Below are 21,962 nucleotides of genomic sequence, written 5' to 3' on the forward strand. Positions count from 1 at the left end.
GTTTTTCCCAGTGTGCTTGGCCTGTGCCTCTGTTCCTGTGTAGAATCTCTTATCCCAGAACATGGTCTCGTAGGGCTTATGGGCTACTTAGGGTGGGAAAGGGAGCAGAGGGTTTTAAGGATTCTGGTTAGCACAAAACCAGAACAAAGCTGAAGAGAGCTGAAGAGCTGCTTTCCCTGTCTGGTTTTCCTAACGGAGCTCCTCAGCTCTTGCACTGTGTCTGGGAAAACACTTGCAAGAACATCAGCCCTAAGTAAGACCAGAGGTTTGCTTAGCCCCCATCTCAGACTGGAGCTGAAAAAGCAAACAGCTGGGGAAGAATGCAGGAACAGGACAAATGCCTGGGGCATTACAGCACTGCTCTGTCCTGCTCACTGCAGCAGCAACAATCTGGTTGGTTTTGGATCCTAGGCTCAGGCTGTAGGAGGAGCTGTTGGGAATAAATGTTCAGAGCAGTTGGGGAAGGTGACTGAGGTACAGAGCAGACTGGGAACAGCAGGAGGTGCTGTAACATTACAAACTTTAATGTCACAACTCAGCTTTCCTGCTTGGAGTGACCAAGCACAGGGTCCTGCAAGCCCTTCTGCCCTGGCTTTCGAGATTAACTGTGGCTCCAATATCGACGTTCTGCAGAGAGGGAGCATCTGCACCAACACCAAACACTGCCAAAATCCTGTGAGCTGGCTGCCCTGAGACAGACATGACATAACAACACTCTGCCACTGGGAAAGGCACCAAGGCTGCTGCTCTCAGTTGGAAAATTCAGCTACCCACAAGACCAGTTTCCTCAAAGGACTCTAGGCTTCCCATTTGGTATTTTCTGCACAGGAAAATCCTGGCAAGACCAGAGAGGACAAGGCTGATTTTCCAACCCAGCCGTATCTCTCATTCTGCACCTGACCAGCCCCAGCCAGGACCAGGGGCTGCCACTGCAGATGTCCCATCACCCATTCAGAGATGCTGGTGTGATTTTTCCAATAAGCTGCTTCAGAGCTGAGGCTTGTTCCTCCAACAGCTGGTTCTTCTCCTCCATGCCCTTCTGCCTCAGCTCAGCAGCCTGCAGGGCCATTGCAAACCTCCTGTTCTCTCCACGGAGCTCTTCAATCAATAGTTTGTTCCTGGAGAGTTGGGCCTAAAGCAGGGACAGGAGGTTTCAGGTTCAGCATCCCATGCAGGGGTACCAGACGGGCAGGGACACACAGCACCAGCCCCTCTGGCACTCACCTGGGCATCTCCAAGCTGAGCTGCCCTCTCTGCCAGCACAGCTTCAGCATTCCTCAGACTCTGTTCCAGCCCCTCTGCCTGCTCCACAGCTGCCTGCAGCAGCTGCTCGTGTTCCTCCTGCAGTGGACAAGAAAGTGTCTGTGGGTTGTCCCAGCACTCTCCTGGCCTCTGGCAACCCTGGACTGTACATTTCCCCAAGGCCCTCTTCATGCTCATGCTCCTTGAAGCACAGCAGGTGGGTTCATCAGAGGTGCAAGGATACAAAGAGCAGGAGGACAGATGTCTAGAGCAGTACAACCTTCCCTAGGTCTGCACCCAAACAGTTTTAAGACAAGGCACAGATTTTCCAGCAGGGTTTTCTATAAAAAGAAGCCATTGGCCTCCCCTCTCCCAGCCATGTCCAGGAGAGCTCAGGGAGAGACAAAGTCTCCTTGGATGCAGTCCTTGTGCCTGCTCATTATAATTCCTTAGGTTATAATTTGCCCTATCTTTGCCCAGAAGACAAACTCACAAAAACCCAACACCTGGTTGCTCAGTGCCCTAGAGATAAATCCACCTGTTTGAGTGCAGGCTGGTGACTGGAGGATTCATGAAGAATTAAAGTTGCAGCTGAATTTGAAGGTAAGTGCATTTTCCATGTGGGTTCTTTATATCTACCATCTTCCACCCAAACCTCTGGTGGCTTCAGTCACAGCTGCCTTCCAGGTTGCCAGGCCAGCAGTGTTCCCTTCACAGTACCCCTGACTGAGCTCCTGCAATTCCCTGCTTACCTGGGTCCTGACCAGCTGCCTGCATGTTTGCTCAGCCTGCAGCTGGAGGCTTTCCTGGAGCTGCTGAGTCTTGCACTGTTCCTCTCTCAAGGTGTTTTGCAGCTGCTCAAACTGTTTCTTTGGCACCATGTTGTTTATCTGGGCCTGGGCCTGCTGCAACTGCAGAGCGTGCTGGGCCTGGGCCAGGCTCAGGCTGGCTTTGGCTTCCAAAAGCTGTAACACAGAAAGGTTGATAGCTGGTTACAGCTTTGAGCCAACAACAGGACAGGCCCAGGCTGTGTTTTGGGGGAGAGGAGAGGTTAGATAGTGCCCTCAGCTCTCACCCCAGCACAGGCACAGCAGAGCTACAGGACCACAGCAGTGGTGCTCACTGGGCAGCCTGCAAAGCAAGGAAGTGAGAGCACTGAGAGCTGCAGGAGGAGACACAGAGACCCTGTGCTGAGAGATGCTCCCCTTGCTGAGTAGTGAGGAGAAGGAGTTGCTGGAGGGATTCTCTGGGAGGGAGTTCCAGGACCAAGGGCCACAAGAGCAAGAGACAGAGGGGGCTGTTGACTTGGGTTCTTGGATACATCCCAGGCTAGCTGTGATGTCCTAAATGTCCTGTACTACATGTCCTCTGCTTCCTGTCACCAGCAAAGGGCAAAACTGGTAATGGGAAGCAGATCTGGTCCAACTTTGCCTTAGGGCTGCCTAGGGATGGCTGGTGTGGGTAAGCTGTACTTTGGAAAGCCAGTCCTCAGGGCAGAATGCAGGAGAGGAATATTAACACATTGGAAGGTTTCTCACATTGGCTTTCCTCCCTCTGTCCTGGTGATCCACATTACTCTGTTCTGACCACCTCATCTCCCATCCCTCAACAATCCCTGTCTGGCTGCTGTCATCCCTTCCCAACTCTTAACCAATTCTACCACTGCTCCAGCTCCTCTGGCAGCTGAGCCACGGGGAACCACAGCTCCTGGCACCCCTGTGTGAGCCACCTCCACTCAGCCCCATCCCCTCTGCCCAGCCAGCCTGCACAGGACAAGCACAGGGGGTATCGCAGGGACAAGCAAGCAAGGATCTCTCCCCAGCTGCACCTGAACTGGCTTCAGCCATATCTGAGAAGGAGGGAGAATACTTTGTCCCCCACAAAAAAGGACATCTTTTATCTGCTTGGGGAGGGTGTCCAGCACAGCCCCAGGCAGGACAATACCAACATCACAGAGTCCACTCAGCAGCCTGCTGCTGAATGAAGGACACTCACCTTTTCCTGCGAGGCCTGGAGCTGCTGTTGGAGCAGCTCCATCTCCATCCAGCAGGCTGCATGCCTCTGGTGGTGCTCCAGCCTTGCAGTAATCTCTGCTCCTCGTAGCCACTCAGCCTCCAGAAGGCTCTGGCTCTGCAGCTGGGCAGTGCCAGGGCCATCACTGTGACCAGCCTTGTGCCCAGGGGGCTCAGAGCCCAGCTGAGGCCTCTTGACATCTGGGTGAGAGAGCTCCTCCTTGCCCTTATCACTCTGGAAAAGGTGGAGAAAAGAAACAGCAAATCATGCACACGAGGCTTGGGGTGGGAACACAAGCAACAAAGACTGACTGAGCCATGTGGGTTTGAGACTGGGAGTGAGAGACATCTCAGGGAGAAAGAGTGAAAGTAGTGAAAGTCATTAAGTCATTAAAGACTTTCCCCTTCTGTAAGACTTTCAATGTCACACAAGTTTTCACTGCTTTACAAGTTAAAAGATGGAGCTGGTTCTTCAAAGGAAGACTGGGTTTGAATGTTTGAAACAAACATTTTTGCTCTTCTCTATGAACATGTGCAGTTTTTGCCCTTCTAAATCCTTCAGCCAAGAGGGTTAATGGCTTCTTACCAAAGCTGTTAACTCTGCTATTTCAGCCAGCTCCTCCAGCTTCTCTCTACCCAACTCACTCCTGTTTTTCCTGCTGGGAAGAGGGATAGGATCAGCTTCAGACCAGAGAGCAGCAAAGCACAGCCCCCCAGAGGAGAGCCCTGTTTTGGGTAGTCCCACATCTGGTTTTGGCCTGCAACATGAAGCAAAGCCAAGCCAAAACAGATATGGCCCTGAATTGATCCAGGAGTGAGTCAGGAGCCTGTGTCCCAGCAGGTGACTCAGCTCAGCCCAGCCCAGCCCAGGGCAGACAGCCTGGGGACATCCAAAGTCCTGCAAAGCTGTCAGAGACCTAAAACCAAGGAATGAAGAACAATGGGAGGGACAGTTTACCAGACTGGGATCATCTGAGATACCAGAAACCTGTCTCTCCCCAGATTCATGGCTCAGTGGGTGACCCCAGTACCTATCTACAGCTTCCTAAGGAAGAAATCCATCCCATGTTAACTCTTCAGCAAGCTGCTCTCCAGCAGCCAGCACTGTCTCCTGTGCAGGGAGAGACAGCAGAGTGAGAAAACCATGCACAAGCCCCATTTACTCTGGCATTTTGTGATGGCTCCCTGATCTTTTCCAATTTGATTTCCAATGGCAGCTAAGGGCTAAGGAAAACTGAAAAAAGCCTTCCTATAACTCAGGCAAAACATGTAAGGACAATCAAGAGACAAGAGAGAGATGGAGCAGGTTTTCAAGGGAAGGAAAATAAAGGGGTATAAGGACAAAGAGCATCAGACTGAATTTATGTGGCTTCCAGCTGGCTGAAATTATTTGGCAGTCCTGTGGATACAAAGTGATTTGACTCATCAAGACACACCAAGACTTCATTACAGGGTAACAGGTGGTGAGACCAACCCCTCAAGTGCAATAAAGCCACATCAGGAGAAATCAGCTTGTTTGTGAGGCCTCTGTGATTTTACAGTGCTGGACACAAAGCTGTGACCCCAGATCCAAGGTGGCCTCATTGTCCTTCCACTTCTGTTGGTACTCCCAGTCTCCCAGGAGGCCATGAATACTGGCACTTGTGGGAATGAAGCTCAGTGCTGTGTTGGACAGTCCTATCCAACAACTGCTGCTGAACAGCAGAGCCATATAGGACCCAAATTCCTCAAGGGAAGGCACAGGATAACAGACCACCCATCCTGGCAGGGAGGGCAGCACAGCAGTTTGTGTGCCTGTGGCACACAGAGGAGCTGCGTGAGGAAGTTCTTCCTCTCTTCTTGAAACACAAGGACCAGTCCATGGGCTATGTGGTGTTTGCTCACCTCAGTGCAGCTGCTTTTGGGAATTTTACATTGAGTTCACATGCTGTGCTTCCTGTGGCATCTCCAACATCCATGTCCAGGGCAGAGGAGATGAGTGTGCAGTCAGCCCCAGCCACAGGAGCACATCCCAGCTCCCTGACCACACTCCCATCATCAGTAAAAGACATATCATACCTTTTGCATTTGTCTGCATGTGCTCAGTAATATTTATTAATTGGAAGTATCCTAGTTCATAGTCCACTTCATGAGAGCAGCAGAACAAAGCTGCTGTTGGAACATCCAAGAGAACACAGCTGCTGTTACAGCCTTCAGCACCATCATGGTGTTAAGCAGCCTTGTGTCTCACAAGGCATCTGCTTTTTCTTTGCAGCAGCATGTTGGATCTTCAAACTACCTTTGTACTACCTGACACTCTCTTGAGCTCTGGGCTCATTTTCCAAGTACTGCATGACATCTTTGAGCTGCTTCACCTCCAATTTCAACCTGTTCCTCTTCCTCTCCAGCTCTGTATTGACAGCCTGAATGTCAGGTTTCCTCCTATGTTGTTACACCACTGTCTCACAGAGCTTTTTTCCTTCTCTTCTTGCCCTGCAGGTCAGGTCTATCTCCTGAGATGTCTGCTCTTTGAAGGCATTTAACTCTGCCTCCTTCCCAAGCACATCCCCTTGTCTATCAAGATTCCATTTCTCCCTGACAAATGCTTTCCACTTTGCCTCCAGCTTCTAGATTGAACAGACCATTTGTTACAACAAACATCCGCACTGTTTGCACAGTGTGTGTCCATCATACAATTGTTCACTTCTTCCCTGTTCCTTCAGTGTTGAAATTGCAACAGAAGATTATGGTCTACCTGCTCATCTGAGTCTTAGGGGATCAGCTCATTTTCCCCCAGAGAACAGCTCTTCAGTCTCCTTGTCCCTTCCAACAGCAGAGCCCTCAGCTTCACTGTCTCTGCAGGATGTGGTGGTGAGAAGCTGCTGCTCCCCACAACTCCCCTGTGAACACCAGAAACTCCAGGATTTGGTGTGCACAAAGGCAGGACTATAAATCAGGCAGAAGATCTGTAGGCAGCTTTGTGCTCCTTGAACTGTTCTGTCACCTATGTGGCAGTTTAGGATTTTCTCTTGCAGTGCTGCAGCACAAAACCCAGCAAGCACCACTGACCTCTCAGTTCAGCAGCAAAAGGAGTAAATGTGGAAACTGAGGCCTCTCTCATGGACATTTACAGCTGTCTGAAGAGGAGGCTGCGCTCACACTGTCACCTCAGAGCAGGCAGGTTAGAAGTGTGCTGCAAGCCAAGGGTGACAGGCTCTGATGCAGCCCCTACCATCAGGAAACACCTGGCTGCTTCTCCTCTTGGTCCTGTCCCTGGTTTTACTGTGACAACACTGAGTGATCTCCCACACAAACATTTCATGAGGTGACAGTGATTTCCACAGAGCCTTTGCCAGCCAGTGAGGCGAAGGCTCCAAACCCTCCTAGCAGCTAAGACAACCTGGAGAAGCACATGAAGTAGCCCCACAAGAGTGATGAGGCACCACCCTGCTCCCCAGCCTGAACTCTCTCTCCAGCAACCCTACTGGAGCAGATGTCTCATCAGTCACACTGTGGCAGCTGTGCTTACCAAGCAGCCAGGACATCTCCCCCCACCCCACTCACCTTGGTTTCCAGCTGCACCTTCAGGTCCTGCAGCTGCTCTTGGAGCTGCTCCACTGGGAGTGACATTTCTGTAAACACAGAAGTAGGAACAAGAAGGCTTGGAGAGGGGTGTGATGGCAGAGAGGAGCCCTTTGAGGGGAGGCCTGCAAGACAGGACTGATCAGGATGGCTGCAGCTTCATCCAGTCCATAAGGAGTTTGGGAGGTTGCATACAACCCCAAAAGATGAACATTCCCCATCTATCTGGCAACTAGTCCCAGGGCTGCATCACCCCTCTTGGCCAGAAGCTTTTATCTAATGCTCAACTTGAATTTTCCAACCCACAGTTTGGGGCTACTTCCTCTTTATTGCATTGTTTCCTCAGCATCTTCAACACTGAAAATCTGCCAGTTCACCCACAGCTGCCTAGTTCACAGGTCCCATCAGCAGCTCTCAAGTTGGAAAACCCTTCTCTCCTCCATTTCCCTTCTCCCCACCACCCATCTTCTCCTTCTTCCCACCAATGGCTACTCAGTACCAGAAGTGGCAGCAGTAGTTCAGGCACAACAAGCCTCCCCACACTCCCATGCAGACTTGGATGCAGAGGGAACTCTGTTGCTGCTGAGAGGATGGGCACTGGGCCCTCCTGCACGTTACCTGCTGCTGGCAGCCCTCCCTCAGCCCTGCTCTCCTGCAGCTGGAGGCGCAGCCTTTGCAGCTCCCTTCGCAGCGCTCCGTTCTGCTCGTGCAGCACCTGAAACAAACACTGCTCAGGACACAGGACAAAGCTCCTCCAAAGCTCCTGGCAGGGCCTCCCCCAGCCCCAGCACAACCTTCCCAAACTAAGGAAGGCATCAGAGAATTTGGAGGAGCCAAAGAAGAAATACAACCCCAGATTTCCAAGACCACCATCACTACCCAAAGCAACTTCCCCTGAATGCAAAAGCCAAAACCAGGGGTCTGCCAGCACCTCAGGGGCTGGGCCTCCTGAGACCCTCCTGGCCTAAATAACCATTGGTGGAATACAACACAGATAAAACATCATGATGTCAGCACAAGGCCAGGGGTTTGTGTTTGCATCCTCAAGGATCCTTGTGGGCATACAGGCTGGCCAACAAGCACTACTCTGTGCAGAGAAGGCAACCAGCAGAATTCACAGTGAAGCACAGCCCACAGGCCTCTGGGAAGGAACTTTTCCAGGTTGCAGAAGGAATAAAACAAGGGAAGAAGGCACTGATCCCATGGGAAGCACAGCATGAGGAAGGTGCTGGTGGTCTCCTGGTGCCAGAGACACCCCAAGGCCAGCACAGGAGTTTATCCCATCTCCATCAGCAAGGAGTACCAGAGCTGAACACCAAGTAATGAGCCACCACACCAGTGCAATGAGCCACTTCCATGGAGGTGTCTGGAGATGGGCTTGCTTCACTTCACATCCTCTATCCTGTACTGGAAGCAACAGCATACAAGGCATGCTGGACTGTCCACTTTGAGCAGAAATCCAATTACACCCCATATGCTGCCACCCAGGAAACTGATGTGCTGCAGGAGACTATGAACTAGGACACTTCCAGTTAACGAATACTACTGAGCAGATGTAGACAATGCAAACCCAGTTTGTTTCATTTCCATTCTAGACAGGAAAGGGGGGCTGAGAGCATTCAACAAGGCTAAAGGATAAACCCCAGTGGGTGCCTTCACAGGGGCAGGTGAAGCCTGAAGGTGAAACCTTTCCATCCATCAGCATTCTCATAGACAACTCTGGGGCTGCTCAACCAGAGGAAAAATTGCAGCACCGAGCATATTCAACCCTCTGGTGCCACCTGGAGCAATGCTGCACTGGATACTGCTTCAGAATGTTTGCCTTTAATTACAGCTTGGAGAAGGGCTGCCTGATGGATCCACAGAAGGCTTTGCTGAAAGTCTGCATTTCAGCCCTTGCTGCGGGGATGTGACTGTCCCTGTCCCTGCTCAGGGGTGCTCCCCAGCCACCCACACAGCATCTGGGAACAAACAGGCAATGTGACAAGCACAGGACTCAAAGAACAGAGCACCCAGCACGAATTAAAGATAAACAAGTTAAAAATGCAGGATACACACATTAAAAATGGGAGAAGGGAAAGAGAGTTTGTGCTCATGCCTCAGAGAGCCCCAAGCTCTGGGAAGGAGCACAGCTCCCTGCAGGAGTTACAATACACACAGCACCAATTTTTGGACCACACACACACCAGATATCTGGACTGGCTTACCTTGACTCTCTAGCAGAGTTCAGCAGTAACAAGATTTTTAGGTTTTTTTTTTTAAAGTGGGGGCAAGAAGGAAGGGAGAAACAAAAAGATAGAAGACTTTAGCTGTTAATATGGTTTCCAAATTAGGAGAACAGCTTTCTCCTTGTGCTCAAGAAGAAATCCAACAGAGCCCAGGGTCTGTCCTTAACAACAGAGGTACACGGTTGCCTAACAAAATAGTCTATGGCTACATGCAGGAAGGAATTTATGATCCACCCCTACTCTCTCCTACCAAAATCCTAGCAAGGCAAACAACCCATGGAGAGCTTCAGGAGTGAGGAGACAGGATTCTGATCAAGGTAAGAGGGATCCCTCTGCCCCATGGTCAGGTCTGCCTCCTTGCACTCCCTCAGGCCCCAGTGGCCAAGAGATGTGCTGCAGAGAGCAGTGCTGTGACACCAGCAGCGCTGCCCACACGTACCTGGCACTGCCGCTCGTACTCCAGGACAATCTCGGCAAAGCGCTCGCTCTGCTTCAGGAACTCCGGGCTGTGGGGCTCCCCCTGCTCCAGCTGCACAAAGAAACACTTCTCATCAGGAAAATCATCTCCAAATGGAGTGTCAAAAGCTCTACTAAATCACTGGGGTCATGGGGCTACACCCATGCATTCAACAGAAGGCTCCCTAAGGGGCCCATTATTTGTGCCATGGGTCAGAAAGAGGAGGAAAAACAATTTTCTCCATTTAGCCAGGCTTTCCTGGCTAAAAAGATCACAGGCTCACTTCTCTTCACAGATTAATTTTAGGACTGGATGATACTAAAACACTTTTCTTCAATACTAGTGAAAAATAAAACTTTTCTGGAAACCAAACTCTACAAGTTTTCCCTTGAAGACTGCAGATTTGCAGAATTCTCTACAACTGGAAAATTTCCTCACACCTTTTTTTTTTTTTCTTTTCCCCAGTTTCCAGGCTGTCATTAAAGCACAGGAGAGCTCACAGAGGGGGAGATCATAGCAAATGAACAAAATATGCAAGATCAAATTTTTATGAATTCCTGAAAAGTTCTTATTTGGCTGCAACAAGGAAAGGTTACCTTATCCTTCACAATGTAGTTGAGTTCTTTTTGCAGCTCCAACACCATTTCCTCAGAGGCTGACAGTTTCTCAGCCATCTCTGTGACCTTATTTTGTAGCTGTGTGTTCTCCTGCAGATAAAATGGAGATTTCCCTGATGCAGTAGGTCCTGACATGGCAGGATGGGTTTATCAGCCACAGGTCCTCAGCAGGGAGCTGTAAAACAACTGGAATATCAGCAGGCCAAACACAGCTCCCAGGAGACCCTGGACATGGCCTGGTTTAGGCAGGACAGGGTTGATTTTTGCAGCAACCAGGAGGGGATGTGGCTAAGGCCCAGATGTTATTCTGTACCACTTCATTCACTGGGGACACAGGGAAGGCACTCTCTCTCAGTTCCAGGGAGAAGGAGATGCCTTCCAGAGAAAACGTGGCTGCTCTGCAATGAGCATTTGGCATGTAAATCACCCTCTCTTTTGTTGTTAATATTGTTGTTGTCACTGATTGTTTCTTATCTCACTGCTGTTTCCAGTATATTGTTCTTATTTCAATGGTCTTTGCCTTTTGTGCCTCCCATTCTCCTCTTCAGCCACTGAAAAGTGGGGAGAGGGAGTGAGCAAGCAGCAGTGTGGTTTGGGGAGTCTTGGTAGGAGAATTAATTGGGGAGCATCATTCCTAAACCACGACAGGGCAGCACATTGATGATACCACATGGACTCCAAAGGACAGGAGTGGATTTTGCACAATGAGAGCGAGACAGCCCCACAGGATCATCTCTTCCTCTGCTCACCAAAATTGTGGTTTCCCTCACAGTTAACAAAGACAGCAAGTCCTGAGCTATCTCCATCTGTACTTTTACACTGACCAGAACTGGGGTAATCCCAGCCATGCAGACACCACCATCTCTGTCTTTGACATGGTCCCTGGCACAGTTTTAGCTTTGGTCATTGTGTTTTCAGGTGTTCCCAAGGGCCAAACCACTGCCAACAGGCAACACAGCAGTTTAGTAATGGCATGGCAAGGTAACAAGTTCTGTATTTAATACAACTGTATGGATGTGGCTGATGATTCTTCTCCATAAAATTCCTGCTCTTCCCAACAGGAACAAAGTGAACCATCTATATTTGTCACCACCTCTGCTTTGCCACCTCTGAAAGAGCGAAGGTGTTTCATCCAAGGCAGTGGTACTTACATTCATCACATGGCTCAGTCTCCCTTGCAGGTTGGCCTCTTTGCCCTGGAGGAGCTGTGCAGCAGCCTCCAGCTTCGCCTGGTGACTCACTGCTTGCTGCAAAAGCAGCTCTTTTCCCTCTATTTCTGCCTGAAAATTCCTGGGGAAAAAAAAGCAACATGGTTGGGACAGACAGAGTGCGTTCCTGGATGGCCACAAGCAGGAGATGAGAGCTTTGTTGGAAGGATGCTGAGATCACAGGGGTGGAGAGGGGTCTTCAAGGACTTTCCTGCCACTGACACATTGGGAAAACAAGTGGGAGATTCAAAAGGGATGTGCAAGCACATTTTGTCCACCCCACCAAAAGAAGCTGTTCTACCTGAGCTTGCTCTGGGTGTGCTCAAGAGTGATGTACTGCTCATCCAGCTCCCTGCCCAGCTGCAGGCAGTGTCTCTGTGCCCTCTCCAAACCGAGCCTGGCCTTGTCCCTCTCCCTGGCGATCTGCCTCACCTGGGTCCTGCAGACACAGCGAGCAGGGCGTGAAGACCCCCTCGGGCAGCCCACAGGAGGCCCTCACAGGGAGCAGAGCCCTTACCAGAGGCACTGCAGTTTGTATCTGTAGGAGGTGCCAGCTGCATGCTGGAGGCCGCTCCTGGGGACCATGGGTGTGTTGTCCCAAGCTGCAGGCAGCCCTGCCAGGCTCACCTGCTGCTCCGTGCTGCTGCTCCGCCTCTGCAAGAACAGACTGAGATCACTTCCTCCTCCCTCTTCCAACAGCTCCAACAGGATTGCTGCTGTTACACCATCTGACCACCCTCCAGTCCTTCAGGGATGCCCCCCATCTCACAGATAAGCCTAGATCACATCCACCCCCACATTCCCCCAGCCCTGGGGTGACCCAACCCACCCTGAACCGGGCTGCAAGCGCTTCTCCCACCCTGGGCATTTGCTCACTTCACCCACCACCACCGATCCAGCAGAACCAGGGACCCTGAGGATCTCCTCTCAGCTCTTCCAGGGCTCAGCTGGCAATGACAAGTTGAGGCTCGGCAAATCCAGTGTCTTTGCTGAGGCTGGAGAAGTGATGTGGGCCCAGGTAGCCTGGCCAGAAGGACAGGCTGCTGCTTCCCTGAGTGCTCCCCTCTGATGCTGAGGAAAAAAACAGCAGGAATAAGTCAGCGGGGCCAAAGTGGCAGAAGAAAACTGATGGTTTTCAGTACCAAAGGCAAACTTCAGAGACCAAATCAATACTGAAGAACATTTTAGAAACAACCCCAGGCTGCCAGGAGGGAGATGTCCTGAGCTGCCCTCATGGCAGCTACAAGAGCAGTCTGGGGGCACAGACCATTCAGTCTGGTCTCCTACTGACCCATCAACACCCAGCATCCACAGAACGAGCAGCACTGAAAGCTGTGTCACTTACAGGGTCTTGTGAAAACTGTCACATGGGGACTGACAGCCAGCATTTTGTTTGACCAAAGAGCAGAACCCAGGAAGCTGATACAGAACTCACAACATTTCCAAAAGCACCAGTTTTGTACCAGGTTTGGAAGAAGCCTGTCTTCAGAGAGCTGTTTCCTCAAGGTCTGAAGCCAAAAGAACGATTCTTTCTTCTTTTTTTTTCCTCAAGATCCTGGATGGAGCTGTCCTTGCTGTCAAGGTAAGCAGAAACTCACTTCCCCCTTAGCACATTCACATGGTGTCACTTCAAAAGCAAAAAGCACTGCCAGTCCTTGGAACTGAATGCACTAAGGAGAAAGAAGTATTTTACATCAAACAAAAAAAAAACCATGGATGAAGCTTGTTCATGCACTAAAAAGAGGACAATCTGTGTCACATGTGAGGTGCAGAGACGTCAGCACTTCTGAAGTCAATATGAGAACTGGGGTGATGTTTTTCCTCTCCTAGCATGTGCATCCCTCTCCCTGCCATAAAAAGACCAGGCTCAACAGCCCCCTGTTGTTCTGCATTACAATCCCACACCTCCTAGGCAGGGATTGCTCCTACTCAGGCAGTTCCCAAGGGAGCCTTTCAGCCACCATGCAGTGGCTGCAGTACCGACCACACCTAAAAACTGTCTTGCAAGTGAAGAACCCTCCCCAGACCACCACCCACAGATGCCTGACTGAATCCTATGGGATCACCCACTTGTGAAAAGCAGTACCTTGGCCTGAATTGTTCTCAGTAAACCCTGATCTTTACCCTCCTTTTTTATTTTGTTTGTTTGGGTTTTTTGTTTTGGTTTGGTTTTTTTTGTTTGTTTGTTTTGTTTGCTTTGGGTTTTTCTGTTTGTTTTTGGTTTGGGGTGGGGGGGTGGGGAGCACGGAGAAATGGATAGAGAAACCTCTTTTAAGTGTGTGATGTCTGGACTCGTGTCTGGATTCCCTACAGGATCGTTTTAAAACACCAAACACAAACGAACTGTCCTGGGCAGGGGACTGGCAAGGACTTAATTGCTTAATTCCCCTAACGCGAGGTTAGTGTTAATCACCTCATGGAGCTGCACATCAAGGCCATCAACCAGGATCCTTTTTACAAACCTCATCCCATGGAGCTGCTGAGCCTTGGCTGTTCAAAGGACACTGACATACCGTGGAAAACGGGGTTATGCATCCGCGGGGACGCAGGCACCGCAGCACTGGCCCGGCCCGGCCCGGCTCGGCTCGGCTCGGCCCGGCTCGGCTCCTCTCGGCTCCGTTCGGCCCCGCCGCCCCGCGCATGCGCAGGCCGCGCGCACATCCCCGTCCAGCGCCCTGGATGCGTTTCCCGGGGAGAACTGGGAAGAGCAGCGGCAGGAGGCGGAGGGAGCTGATGCCGCCTCTTTACTCAGCTCCTTCTGCAGTGCCGCGTCCAGTTCTGGCTCCTCAGGGCAAAAAGGCAAGGAGCTCGTGGAGAGGGTGCAGCGGAGGGCGACCGAGGTGATGCTGGGGCTGGCGCACCCCTCATGAGGGAACCATGAGGGGGCTGGGCGTGCTTAGTCTGGAGAGGAGGAGACTGAGAGGGGATCGCATCAGTACATTCAAATATCTCAAAGCCAAGGGGATGGTGCCAGGCTCTTTCCAGCGGCGGGACGAGGAGCGGTGGCCATAAACTAACACGCGAAGTTCCATGAGGAGCACTGAGCGCGGCGGGGCTGCTGAGGGAAGGGCGCTCAGGGCTCCCCCCCCTCCGGAGCCGCCCCAGCCCCACAGGGCCCGGCCGAGCCCCGCCCCTCCTGAGCTCCCGCGCGCGCGCCCCGCGCAGGCGCACCGCCCCCGCCCGCCCCTCCCCGCGCAGGCGCAGTGGCGGAGCGCGGCGCGCGCGGCGGGCGTTGTGCGGCCATGGCGGGGTCCGCGGGGTCTGCGGGCGGCTCGGCGCGGAAGCGCCTCATGAAGGAGGAGGACATGACCAAGGTGGAGTTCGAGACGAGCGAGGAGGTGGACGTGACGCCCACCTTCGACACCATGGGCCTGCGGGAGGACCTGCTGCGCGGCATCTACGCCTACGGTGGGCGGCGGGCGCGGAGGGGCCGGGCCGCGGGGCCGGGCCCGCGGGGCAGCGGGAGGCTGAGGGCACGGAGCGGGCCGGGGGCCGCGGCACGGCCCGGATGGGGCCCGGCCGCGCCTGCGCCGTGCGGCCGGCGGTGCGGCCTGGCCTGACGTGTTCTTGGCCCCGCAGGGTTCGAGAAGCCGTCGGCCATCCAGCAGCGAGCCATCAAGCAGATCATCAAGGGCAGGGACGTGATCGCCCAGTGAGTGCGGCCGGGGGTGGGGTGTCGGGCGCATTGCCTGCCTCGAGGGTGGAAGCGGGATCGGCCACCCGTGGGCCTGGCAGGGTGTGGGGAGTGACGTGAAATTGGTGGGACAAGGAGACAGGTTGGCCAGAGCAGCTGTAGGTGTCCCATCCCTGGAAGTGCTCAAAGCCAGGCTGGATGGGGCTCTGGGCAGCCTGGTCTGGTGGGAGGTGTTCCCTGGCACGGCAGGTCGGGGGATGGAGCTGGATGTTGTTTAATCCCCTTCCAGTTCAAATTGTTCTGTGGTTTTATGGTGTGACAAGCAAACAGTGAAATTGCCCAACTTGTTGTGATTCTCTGCCAGTTAATGTGAAAGTTTATTAGGTTTAGTTACTGTAAAAAATATGTCTTAGAGACAAAGAAGGATATGCATCCCACTGAAAAAATCCTTTCTTGGTCACTAGCACAAATTACTGGCCTTACAAATTGCATTGGCTTATCTGTTATTTACTTGGAAAAATTGTGTGGCAGATTGCAGAAAGTTAAACTGCTGATCTGATTGTGAAGGTGCCACAGCTGGGGATCCTGGAGTGTCCCTGATACTGCAGTTCTCAAAGCTGCTTGACAGCAGATCACACTCTGACCACAACAAGCCTTTGCTGGCACTGTTGAGTTCTTTGCAGGGGGTGGGAGAGAGCAGAGGGGTGGAATGTGTTGGAATTGCTGTGCTGTTTGTCCAGACATGCAGAGTGTTCACCAAACGTGTGTTTCTCAGGTCGCAGTCGGGAACAGGGAAGACAGCAACATTCTCCATATCTGTTCTGCAGTGCCTGGATATACAGGTAATCTCAGAGCAGCACATGCTGAAAATAATTGTTGTTAAATCACTGGTTTTCATCAAAAAAGTGTGTTCTTTAAGAGGGGAAAAAATGAAGTTTTGCACAGAATCAGACCTGGGTTTCTGGCTGACAGCTGTTTGCTCTTGTTCTGCTCAGGGGCATCGTGTCCATCCAGCAGCTGTGGGGTTTAACCTGGATGTGCAGCTGCAGTTGAATAAAAGGGTGGTTTTCAGTGGGCTGGGATTGTTACTCATCTGTCACCGTCTGGGCACATAAAAATTGAGGTTGCATGTTCTAAGTGGAAAGGACAGCTTTTGATTTATTTCTGTGAAGTGCTCATAATACTTTTAGAGGTGACACCTCAGAACTTTGTCTTGGAGTGCTTGAGCAAAGCAAGGTGTTTATCTGAACCAAACACAGAACTGAAGGACTTGAAATTTGGTTCTATTTAGCAAGAAATGTACACACCTTTTTTTTAGCACAAAATTCTGTGCTAAAGCCTTCAGCTGTGACATTTCACAGCTTTGATTCTGTGAGGTCCATCACCTCTTGCATGCCCAGCTCTCTGGCCTGTGGTTAACTTCCATGTGGTTCCCTGCTTTAACCAGGTTCGCGAGACCCAAGCCTTGATCCTGGCACCAACCCGGGAGCTGGCTGTGCAGATCCAGAAGGTAGGAGCATTTCAGTCCTTGTCTGGAAAGCCCTGGCAGGACCTGGGGCCAGTGCTCTGGTGTTTCTCTAGCAGAGCTCAAAGCTTCCACTTTTTCTTTCTGTTCCTGAGGGAAATAACAAAAGTATGACCTGATACGGGGCCATTTGCTCCTCAGCATTAAATTCATTACTTTGGCAGTCTGAGGTTTTGCACAGCCCTAGCTGAGTTTTTAAGGCCTGCTGTTGTGGAGGTTTGGGTAACAGACATTTAAAAAATCCTTCTTGCTCCTTGTACTGAGATCTCTTCAAAAGCCCCCCAGCACGGCTGCACAGACCAGCCTGCCCTGACAAACGCAGCCCGGGCAGAGCTGGGGCAGTGAGCCCATTCCTTCTGCCCACACAGGGCCTTCTCGCCCTGGGAGACTACATGAACGTGCAGTGCCACGCCTGCATCGGGGGCACCAACGTGGGCGAGGACATCCGCAAGCTGGATTATGGGCAGCACGTGGTGGCTGGCACCCCGGGCCGCGTGTTCGGTAAGGAAATCTGACCTGCATTGTAACACTGTTAATGTAACATTGCCGTGAAGTGTAACAAGGTAACAACTGAGTGCTGTTGTGCCTGGAAAAGACTGGGGGAAATCAGTGGTGATGGTATTTTCATTTCCTCTGTTAATGCTTTGCTTTCCATTGTTGGGGTGACTCTTTATGTGGTGGCTTTGGAGAGAAAGTATTACAGTCCCTGAGTCTTCAAGGGGAGAGGAGCCAGACCTACACAAATGCCAAAACTAGGCCCACATTTTCTGTGTCCTGGTGGTTGCTCCATCTTTGTTAAACCAGGTGCACTTGCAGCTGGTACCTTCTGGTTCCACTGCATGAAGAGTTTAACATTTACTGCTCGTGGCAGTTACCACAGGGTAGTGTTGGCCTTCAAGCTCCCATCTTCTGGGTGTCTGAGAAACGCACAGCACTTAGACAAGCTCCTGTCACTGGGAGAACATGAACTGGTCCCCACAAGTGGAAAAAAAACCCACCAAAAATTAGCAGCTGCTGAGCTGGGCTGACTCTCAAACAGGATTTGTGGATTCTGTTGACATAAAGTTCATCTGGCATTTTGTCTTTCTCACATCTGTCCCTCCACCAAAATGCCCTGACAGTAGTGAGGCTCACTTGCTTTCAGAGCATTCTCATCTCACAAAGTGAAATCTTACAGATATGATTCGCCGCAGAAGTCTAAGAACTCGTGCCATCAAAATGCTGGTTTTGGATGAAGCAGATGAAATGCTCAATAAAGGTAAAACATTTGCCTCCCTTTCTCCTTACTTCTTTGAGATTCCAGGGTGTCCCAGCTGACAGGCCCACTTCTAAAAAGTTAGACTATTACAGTCAGTTCTAGGCTGTAGTAGGTTAATCTACACAACAGGCCTTGTCTGATGTTACTGATTCACACATCTGTGTTCATCCCATAGTATAGACCCAGTACTGAATTCCAGATCAGATTGTGAAAGAGGAGGGTATTTGGGAGAAGGATGTGCTAACTCTTCTGTGTGGCTTGACTTGCACTGCAGGCTTCAAGGAGCAGATTTACGATGTGTACAGATACCTGCCTCCAGCCACACAGGTGGTTCTGATCAGCGCCACTTTGCCGCATGAAATCTTGGAAATGACCAACAAATTCATGACAGACCCCATCCGCATCCTGGTGAAACGGTCAGTGAGTTTCCTTGGAGAGAACAGGGGCTCTGGGAACGGGGTTGGGCCTGGGCAGTTCACAGTGTTAACTGGTTTAAATGTACAGGGAGTCTCCTGTGTTCCTTCTCATCATTCCTGACTGTTCCAGATGTGCTCATGTCCTGTTTCCCAGCAGGGGCTGAGTTATTTCCCTGACTTTTTCCTTGCCCAGTTCTGAGTGCTGGTGCTCAGCCTGGCTGTCCCCTCATTCTCCCCATGGATAGCAGTCTCTCCTCATGGAAATCTATCCTTCACACTTACCCAGTTCCTGGGCTCCCCCAGAGGATTTTTTTAGGCTTCCTGTTAAAATTTCCTATTACGTACAGGCAAAAAAACCCTTTAGCCGCCTGATCTCAGGCACAGTTTTTTTGGAGGCACAGTTCACATCTGGTGGTGTCACGGGTCCTTGTGCACTGGGACTTGGGAGGAGTCTCCCTCTTGCCTGAGCTCTTACACTGCCCCATTTAGTACATTCAGGCTTCCTGAGACTGAAGAATTCAATCTGTCTTGTCAAGAAGCTGGAATGTAAAAATGATGAGAACAGAAATGGAGCTGTCTGGCTGGAGCAGAGCAGCTCCAGTCTCTGCTGAACGGGTCATGTTCAGGGCCCTTCTTAAAGCTGAGTTTTCCCAGGACTTTCTAGAACAACTTGGACTCCATCTGGACCCAGCAACCCACAGCACATGGGGCAGAGGGGTGGTCTCTGCTAAAGCACACCCAGCCCTTCTAACTGCTTGTGGTGTTCTTCCCTGCAGTGATGAGTTGACCCTCGAAGGAATCAAGCAGTTTTTCGTGGCTGTGGAGAGGGAAGAGTGGAAGTTCGATACCTTGTGTGATCTCTACGACACGCTGACCATCACCCAGGCTGTCATCTTTTGTAACACCAAGAGAAAGGTACAGGGCCATCAGGGGAGCATGGGGCTTCCTGAGGGTGACTCAAACAATGCTGGACTAGTTGAGAGGTCTGGTTGCTCCTCTATTTGGAAACAGTTCAGTAGGACCATAGGTTAAACCTTTGGGCCTAACTTAAAACAACAGAGGCAGACCTGATACACTGACAGGAACTGCCTTTGTAGAGAAGTAAGAATATGCTCAATCTAACTGCTTATAATTCCTGGAGCAAAGACACACTTCCTAAATAAATGCTCTTAATTCCTTTCCTTCCAGGGCTTGTGGAGCCCTGTATCATAGAGCTGATGCTTTCTAAGGATTATTTACTTCCCTTAGTCTCAGAATGTTTGTGGAAGTGTCTCTCAGGCCATACCAGCTCATCTCAGCAAACATTCTGGAGCTCAGCTGCTGCGTTTGGCTGTGTGAGCAAAGAGCTAACCCAGGCTGTGTTCACAGGTCGACTGGCTCACAGAGAAGATGAGGGAAGCCAACTTCACAGTTTCCTCCATGCATGGGGACATGCCCCAAAAGGAGAGAGAGTCCATCATGAAAGAGTTCAGATCTGGTGCAAGGTAAATGCCCTAAATAATGTTGCTTACATCAATGCTGCCTCGGGGCAGGGAAACCCTAATGCCTCTGTCTCAAGGATTCTTTCAGCTCAGGTTAAGGAGAACTCTGATTTCCATCTATCTCCTTTGGTGTGGAAGGGTTGAGAGTGTGCAATTTTCCACGGAGGGATACTCATACCTCTGGGTGTAGAATTAGTCTGTTCTATTTTGCTGAAGACAAAATTTGGTTGGGAGTTTCTACGTTTAAAATTCAAGGAAAAATGTTTGTGCTCCATCCTCAGTATTTTAAACACTTGGGAGCATTATTCCTTCTGAAAGATCCAAGCTGTCTTGGTCCTGTCTGGGCTGAAGTTTGGTGGTAGTGCAAGGGACAGCTTTCTGTGCAGCAGAAGTGTGGATGCTGCTGGTGTGCTGTGGGCAGGGGAGAGCCTGGAATAGCAGGGGATGCTTTGTGCTGGAGAGTGGGAGTTCCCAGAGAAGTCCTAACTGTGCCCTTCCCTTTGCAGCCGAGTTCTTATTTCCACGGACGTTTGGGCTCGAGGCCTGGATGTGCCTCAGGTGTCGCTGATCATTAACTACGACCTGCCCAACAACAGAGAACTCTACATACACAGGTAGGCCGGGGCTTCCCACAGGCCACCGGGGCTGGGGGAGCTCTTCCCGCAGTGGCTCCATTCCCTCTTCCCTCTGCAGAATCGGCCGCTCGGGCAGGTACGGCCGGAAAGGCGTCGCCATCAACTTTGTGAAGAACGACGACATCCGCATCCTGCGGGACATCGAGCAGTACTACTCCACCCAGATCGACGAGATGCCCATGAACGGTGCGTGCTGCCTGGGGAGAGCCCGGGGGCAGCAGTGCTGGGCTGTCCCGCTGGGCTGGGGCTCCCCACACACTCAGGTAACACTTTTAATTATTTCCTTTTCTCTCGTTTCAGTTGCTGATCTGATCTGAAGGTCCGTGGTTAGCAGGAAGTTGTACCATTTGGTACCCTCCATAATTCTGTTTTGGACCCACATCCTTTTATCATATTTTTGGTCATATGTTCTTGAGCTGAACTGCACTTGAGAACTTGTGTAAATATTGTCTGTACTCCCGCCCATGTTTTTCAATTAAAAAGGAAGTTTTACCATAACCTGTGCTTAATTACTTTAACCCAGCATAGTAACAGGCAGGGAGTTTTGAGATACTGCTGTGCTTGGCTAGTATAATGAAACAAAACCCTGGGCACTCCCCATATCTGGGTTCATAGAACACAGGGCTTCCCGTTCTCTACCCTTTTGTTGTTCTTTTGTTATTCTTTTGTTATTATTTGTTCTCTACCTTATGTTGTGCCACGCCACCTGATGTACTTTTAGTTTCCTTAACTTAACCTTCATGGATCAGACATCTACAGGAAAAATCTGTGACCTGGCCCTAGTCTGCTGTAAGAAAATTAAGTTAGGAGATAGCCAGAAATTTCCTGCTGGTTACGTCTTTCTGGAGCCAGAAATCACCACACGTACTGCTCCAGATGAGGATTTCCCATCCCAAGGAACTTTGGCACACACTTCCAGAACAGAATGAGCAAGTATCCTGTCTTGTAACCTTCTCTGCCTCTTTCTGCTGCTGTACCTCATTACATCTGCCCTGTCACCTCTGCTCCTGTGTCTCTCTGGCATGATATTGTACTTTCCCAGCTGTAGGATCTTCCATGCAGCTTTCCTACCTTGCTCTGCCGTGTCCCTGTGTGAGGCAGGAGTTGGCCAGGGTCAGTTTCCATCTTCTGTGTGCTTTTTCTGCTAAATTTGGCTTTTTGCATGCTCAGGGAGGACAGGGGAAGCAAGGCCTGAGTACAGCACAGTTGGCACAGAATTGGATCAGCTCTCAGACCTCCTTTCCTGATCAGCAGTGGAATATCCCAGGGTAGAGAAAGCAGCTGTCAGCTTCTTTAAAGCCCTGAGAAACTCCTCAGTTCCCTGAGGAACCCACTCGGTGCACCAGCCTGATCTCCTGAACAGTACCCAGACAGAAGCTGAGAAGTGCTAAGCTTGTTCTACAAGGAATACTGATTGTGAGGGGTTGCCAATGGAGCTTCATGCCCCCACGTGCCACCAGCAGCAAGGCTGAGCCAGCATTCCCACTGGGCACACGCACAGAATGTGCTCGCTCATCCATCCAGGTCAGTGTTCAGCACTGGCACAACAGCACCAACACCCTCACCCTGCCCCTCCACCTGGTCACCAGGAAGGACTGTTGGGGACAATACACATACAGGCTCTGGATCCCTCCAGGAATTGGGCGAGGAGGCTCAGCTCATCCAGTATCCAGCCTTGGGAGCACCAG

General features: G+C 51.1%; 2 protein-coding genes across 5 annotated transcripts; one reads left to right on the top strand and one right to left on the bottom strand.

Annotated features, from left to right (window-relative positions):
* Positions 1-503: 503 nt before the first annotated feature.
* On the bottom strand, positions 504-14,431 carry LOC135297465 (ninein-like protein). Of its 4 annotated transcripts, none has more exons than XM_064415052.1 (14): positions 13,839-14,431; positions 12,789-12,995; positions 12,211-12,396; positions 11,843-11,979; positions 11,627-11,764; positions 11,269-11,407; positions 10,097-10,207; positions 9,483-9,572; positions 7,434-7,530; positions 6,798-6,865; positions 3,238-3,489; positions 1,995-2,207; positions 1,225-1,341; positions 504-1,132 (listed from the first exon to the last, which is right to left on the bottom strand). In XM_064415052.1, exons 4-14 carry the CDS (start codon positions 11,908-11,910, stop codon positions 944-946), a joined length of 1,482 nt encoding a protein of 493 aa, XP_064271122.1. In that variant the 5' UTR covers positions 11,911-11,979; positions 12,211-12,396; positions 12,789-12,995; positions 13,839-14,431; the 3' UTR covers positions 504-943. The 4 variants fall into 4 exon arrangements, with proteins under 4 accessions (XP_064271122.1, XP_064271125.1, XP_064271124.1 ...); XM_064415055.1 differs by having other exon boundaries at positions 13,788-14,431; XM_064415054.1 differs by having other exon boundaries at positions 13,739-14,431.
* A 73-nt stretch (positions 14,432-14,504) lies between these two features.
* Positions 14,505-20,772, top strand: EIF4A3 (eukaryotic translation initiation factor 4A3). Its single transcript, XM_064415056.1, has 12 exons — positions 14,505-14,733; positions 14,905-14,977; positions 15,735-15,801; positions 16,407-16,469; positions 16,853-16,985; positions 17,662-17,742; positions 18,017-18,158; positions 18,935-19,073; positions 19,527-19,642; positions 20,146-20,253; positions 20,333-20,460; positions 20,575-20,772. The coding sequence occupies exons 1-12, from the start codon at positions 14,568-14,570 to the stop codon at positions 20,589-20,591; spliced, it is 1,233 nt and encodes a 410-aa protein (XP_064271126.1). The 5' UTR covers positions 14,505-14,567; the 3' UTR covers positions 20,592-20,772.
* Positions 20,773-21,962: the final 1,190 nt, after the last annotated feature.

Source organism: Passer domesticus, chromosome 3 (genome assembly GCF_036417665.1).
Source record: "Passer domesticus isolate bPasDom1 chromosome 3, bPasDom1.hap1, whole genome shotgun sequence".
Classification (NCBI taxonomy): domain Eukaryota; kingdom Metazoa; phylum Chordata; class Aves; order Passeriformes; family Passeridae; genus Passer; species Passer domesticus.

Excerpts from the sequence above, each read along its gene's own strand:
- LOC135297465 (XM_064415052.1), bottom strand. The coding sequence starts at position 11,910 with ATGGTCCCCAGGAGCGGCCTCCAGCATGCAGCTGGCACCTCCTACAGA. Across the intron at positions 7,531-9,482 it reads AGTACGAGCGGCAGTGCCAG|GTGCTGCACGAGCAGAACGG; the intron begins GTACGTGTGGGC and ends TGTTTGTTTCAG. Across the intron at positions 2,208-3,237 it reads TCCAGGCCTCGCAGGAAAAG|CTTTTGGAAGCCAAAGCCAG; the intron begins GTGAGTGTCCTT and ends TCTGTGTTACAG.
- EIF4A3 (XM_064415056.1), top strand. The coding sequence starts at position 14,568 with ATGGCGGGGTCCGCGGGGTCTGCGGGCGGCTCGGCGCGGAAGCGCCTC. Across the intron at positions 14,978-15,734 it reads GGCAGGGACGTGATCGCCCA|GTCGCAGTCGGGAACAGGGA; the intron begins GTGAGTGCGGCC and ends TGTGTTTCTCAG. Across the intron at positions 18,159-18,934 it reads ATCCGCATCCTGGTGAAACG|TGATGAGTTGACCCTCGAAG; the intron begins GTCAGTGAGTTT and ends TCTTCCCTGCAG.